The sequence below is a fragment of the Lactuca virosa genome, chromosome 6 (assembly GCF_052849685.1).
Source record: "Lactuca virosa cultivar CGN04683 chromosome 6, Lactuca_virosa_CGN04683_v6, whole genome shotgun sequence".
NCBI lineage: Eukaryota > Viridiplantae > Streptophyta > Magnoliopsida > Asterales > Asteraceae > Lactuca > Lactuca virosa.
The window spans coordinates 181,830,855-181,835,851 of NC_136431.1; the positions used below are offsets into that span (position 1 = coordinate 181,830,855).

A 4,997-nucleotide genomic window follows, 5' to 3' on the forward strand; every position below is an offset into this window, starting at 1 on the left:
CACTTCAGTAAATAATGCCTCAATATGTTTACTTTCTTGGAGTTTTATGAGGTTTGTGATGCATTCAAGTTTCTACCTTTATTATGAATTATTTATATTTGTTTATTAGTTACATGATTTCATCTCATACTTACATTTCTTTTAATTTCATATGCAAACTCTCCTTGGTTTTATCAATCTTAGACTCTATTATTCGATAAATTTAAAATATCCATCAACCCTTGATTCTCGACTGAAAGTTTTAGCTTCATGTAAGAATTTTCTATCACATAATAGATTATTACCGGATATGTCATGTTTTAATAATTTTAAAAAAATTATGCAGATATATATACTTTTATAGGGTATGTTGATGCTAAAGACCAGAAAGATGGAGCAAATAATATGGAATCTGACCTTGGAATAGCCCAACTTCAACCCCAACATCTTGCTAATGAACCTGGTATATATATTAATGCACATTGACTTTCTTGCTTTTTCAGTATAATATAGGCAAAGGTTATTAACTATTAACTCTCAAGTATCTCTCCTCTTCTTGTATCTTAGTCTAAGGTAAATACCTATGTTTTAGACTTTTAATTGCTAATTGTTTATTTACAATTCCCTTTTAATGTAAAATGCACGCAATTGATGAATGGTACAGAATTAGAATGAACCGATAAAATTTGCTCAAGTATTATTCTTACAATAATTTGTTTTAAGAGAACTTAAGTTAATTATTATTTTCCTTTTTATAAATTGTGTATTCATATTAAAAATTTGTTATCGATAGGGCTTTCAAACGACCTGCTAAAGAAAGAAAGAACAGAGCATATTATCTGCATTCAGTTGTAAGGCTTCTTTGTACAAGTGTTTTTATAATCGCTCATTTTTTTTGTTCTTGATTCTATTTTGGGTTTATTGCATCTACATGTATGTAGGTGTTATTTTGGTTTGCAAAAGCTCAAGACATAAAATTAAAGATTTTGTATCGAGATCAAGCTAGAGATAATGGAGGCATTTCATGTTTGTGTCTGAAGATATTAAACTCTCATCATTGCTTGCCTAAAAATTTGTAGAGCTCAATTGTAGTTTGGAATAAGTCCAATGGTTTAAAAAGTGCGATGATTGACAATCTGGACTTTAGCTTCTTGGTATGGTCGTTAAAGGGCAATCTAGACCATTTTACATTTGAATGGGAGTGAGTAACTACCAATGTTGTTATATTGATTACTGCATGTTCTGAATGCTAAAAAAATATGCTAAAGTGCAATATATGATGTTCTGGTTGGTTTTGCATTACTCTACACACAATTGTGTTGGATTTACCTCAGTTGGACGATATTGCCCTTGGCTCAATTTCACATGTGTTGGCTTTCCCCTTATGTGTATGTGCAAAAAAAATAAAACAATTAAAACTATGCACTTTATTATGTACTCATAATAGCAAAGTACTTTGATTTATTTTAAGATGAACAAAAAATTGGCTACTCATTTTTCTGCATTTAAACATATAAATGGAAGTCCATTGTCATTTCTTGCATTTAATGTTATTTTCTTGATTTATTATTAAGTTTTTTTATTCAAAATAATCTGTGCAAGTTATTTGTCCATTATATGCTTACAAAAGAATATTACAATTCTAATTTCAAGGCGTTTTGTATTTTACATCGGCGTTGACCAAACTTTTTTTTTGTAGTGACGTGTGTGCACCTTTTTCGTTAACATATTTCAAACAACTCAAAATGCATCGGTTTTAATGTACATGCAACTTAATTATATATAACATTTAATATTCAAAGTCCTCATCATGATTTTGATCTAAAAACCAAAAAAAAAAAAAAAACTAAACAAATTAAACAAGATGCTAATATTCGAAGTCCTCATTACGCGAGGACACTAATCAACAAAAATAAATTAAAAATTTATCAACCCTTTTTCACCGAGATGAAACAATCCCCATATGTGCTGTCTGTCGTCTATGAAATATTCCCCGTTAGCCGAAAGGAAAAAATTCATAAAACCAAACTATATGAGACTCCAAATAGAATGTTCATTATAAAATATATTTTTTTAAAATCTAAAATAGCAACGTACTTTTAAAGATACATTTCTGAATGACAAATAAAAACCGGACGAAAACGATTTTTCAAAAAGTAACGTACGTTCCTTCAAATATAACATGTTTCTAAATATAAATAATTGCTGCAACAAAGTATTCATACCCGTCGCTTAGCGCGGGTAAACGGCTAGTATATATATATATATATATATATATATATATATATATATATATATATATATATATATATATATATATATATATAACAAATTAAGTTTACCATTTTTGTAATTATTATTATTTTACCAAACGGATTTGTGATGAAAATTTTGTCAACTGTATGTCAATATAAGTGGTCAAACCTGGCAAACGCTTTTTATCGGTATTCCGTGGCTACTCACGACAAATCTTTCCGTTGGAAATCCGTCACTACATTTACCCATGAGCAATTTTATGATACACTTTTTCGTCGGAAACACCCGAGACGGAATACATACGTATATGGCCGTCAGTATAACTCCGTTTTCTGGTAGTGTGTAGCTACTCCATGTAATTGTCGATGGAAAAAGCTTATGAAGATGGGATTACCAGTTAATTTTAGTGTTGACGTGTTTTTATCATTGATGAATTGCATGGTAACTTGATCTCGGCGACAAAGGATAACCAAACGTGGAACAAAAAATCTTTCAACCAATAAACATGCAATTAACGAGATTCTTAAACCCATGATCGATTAGCGTTATCATAATGATTCGTAGATTAGAGACTGAACTTATGTATAATAATCTAAATGTTAGATATTTCATTTCTCGATACATTTTTTATCCAAACAAACGACCATACAACCTGCTCGCACGTTGTCATCGACTTTCGTGGGATTTCATTCGTGCAAAGTAAAATACTGTCGTACCAATATGACCATCCTAAAAATATTTCTTATTCTTGTTAGCAACCGTTGAATATCTTAAAAAGTCACTAAATGTAAAATTTTCATATTAGCTTGTTATTACTAATGCTATCATCATTTACTTTGAGTTCTGTCAATTTTCTATATGAAAAATGTTTTTTTTACTTGGGGGAATGTATGTATGTTAGGATGAACTTGGATTGATATATAGAATTAAGAAAATGTAATCAACGTTGACTTACAAATGTCAACCTTCGTGAGGGCCACAAATTAAGGGCAACCACTGCGGACATTATGTCGTTAGTTTTTGGGTGCTATAAATAGCTCTTGAATTACTTGAAGTCTATAAGCAGCGCTTTACACAAAGTTCACAGTTTAATACTTACCATGGCTTCACTTCATCCACAGAGGTTTTTCTTCATCTTTAGCATCATCACACTTGCCTTCTCCTGGTTTGTGAAACCTAGCGAAGCTGTCTACCATGGCTACGTACCGAGTCCTTGGACCCTTGCTCATGCAACATTTTATGGGGATGAGAGTGCATCTGAAACCATGGGTAAATATCATGGCTTAAAGCTAGTATCTTCTAGCTATCAAATACCCGTTTTAATTACTATCAAGTGAATATAACATTTGTGGATATATATTTCAGGAGGTGCTTGTGGATATGGAAACTTGATAACTAATGGATACGGAACGGATACAGCTGCTTTGAGCACAACCATCTTTAGCGAAGGTTACGCCTGTGGTCAATGTTACCAAATACGGTGTGTCCAATCTCCATGGTGCTACAAAGGATACACCACCGTTACTGCCACCAACCTCTGCCCGCCTAACTGGTCTCAGGATTCAAACAATGGAGGATGGTGTAATCCTCCCAGAACCCATTTCGACATGGCCAAGCCTGCCTTCATGAAAATTGCTCAGTGGAAGGCAGGCATTGTCCCTGTCATGTACCGCAGGTGAATTTCTGTTCCCATACTTGCAAGCATCAAGCTTTTCTACTTTATAACTTTTGTTGCACAAAGATGAACAAATTAACTTAATTGATATGTATTCTCTGGCATGCTAACATTTTTTGTATTTTAGGGTACCATGCAATGCCATTAGGAAAGGTGGCATCAGATTCTCTTTTCAAGGTAATGGGTACTGGCTGTTGGTGTATGTGATGAATGTTGCTGGAGCTGGAGACATCAAACAGATGTGGGTGAAAGGAACAAAGACAGGTTGGATCAGCATGAGTCATAACTGGGGTGCGTCGTACCAAGCTTTTGCTACTCTTAAGGGACAAGCCCTCTCCTTCAGATTAACATCATACACCACCAAACAGACTATCACTGCCTACAATGTCGCCCCTGCTAACTGGAACTTAGGGTTGACTTATCAAGGCAACGTCAACTTCCATTGATCTACTGGCCGTGTTTACAGTATTCAAACACCTCTTAATTCTGGCTCTTCAAACGCATTTGAAACCGTTTAATTGATCCGGTTGAAGCTAGTACATCTACTTTTCAGTAGTATTGTATCCGGATAGTATTTTTCAATTGTAATTAATTTCCGTCCACCCCATTAAAATTAAAACATTCTAATGGGGTAGAGATGGATATTAACCTAGCTGTGTATTGTCTAACAATAATCACTTGAATACTTAATGAATACATATTAAAGTTAAATGTGTTGAAGGGTTGAAACGTATTGATAATTTTTACATAACCCAACATGGTTAATTAAATGAGTTAGATGAGTTGACCCATTTAACTTAAACGGGTTGTCAATCTCAACCCAACATGCTAATTTGTTGGGTTGGGTTCGGGTTGGGTTAGTGAGTTGAGTCGATTCTTGTCAGCTTTAAATTTCCATATCATCATTATTATATTTATTTATTTGAAAAAATATGACACCTAAAAATATGATATATTAAACAATCTAATACCTAAAATTATGGTTAATTTTATTTGTGGTTTCAATTAAAAAATATAGAAATCAAATATAAAAGTAATAAGAAAATAAGATTAAATATATTTGGTTTGAAATTTAATTGTAAAAGAA

At 32.7% G+C, this 4,997-nt stretch overlaps 1 protein-coding gene across 1 annotated transcript; it reads left to right on the forward strand.

The window, feature by feature from the left end:
• The first annotated feature begins 3,301 nt into the window (after positions 1 to 3,301).
• On the forward strand, positions 3,302 to 4,460 carry LOC145119700 (expansin-A18-like). Its single transcript, XM_079055409.1, has 3 exons — positions 3,302 to 3,504; positions 3,601 to 3,910; positions 4,038 to 4,460. The coding sequence occupies exons 1-3, from the start codon at positions 3,336 to 3,338 to the stop codon at positions 4,354 to 4,356; spliced, it is 798 nt and encodes a 265-aa protein (XP_078911535.1). The 5' UTR covers positions 3,302 to 3,335; the 3' UTR covers positions 4,357 to 4,460.
• Positions 4,461 to 4,997: the final 537 nt, after the last annotated feature.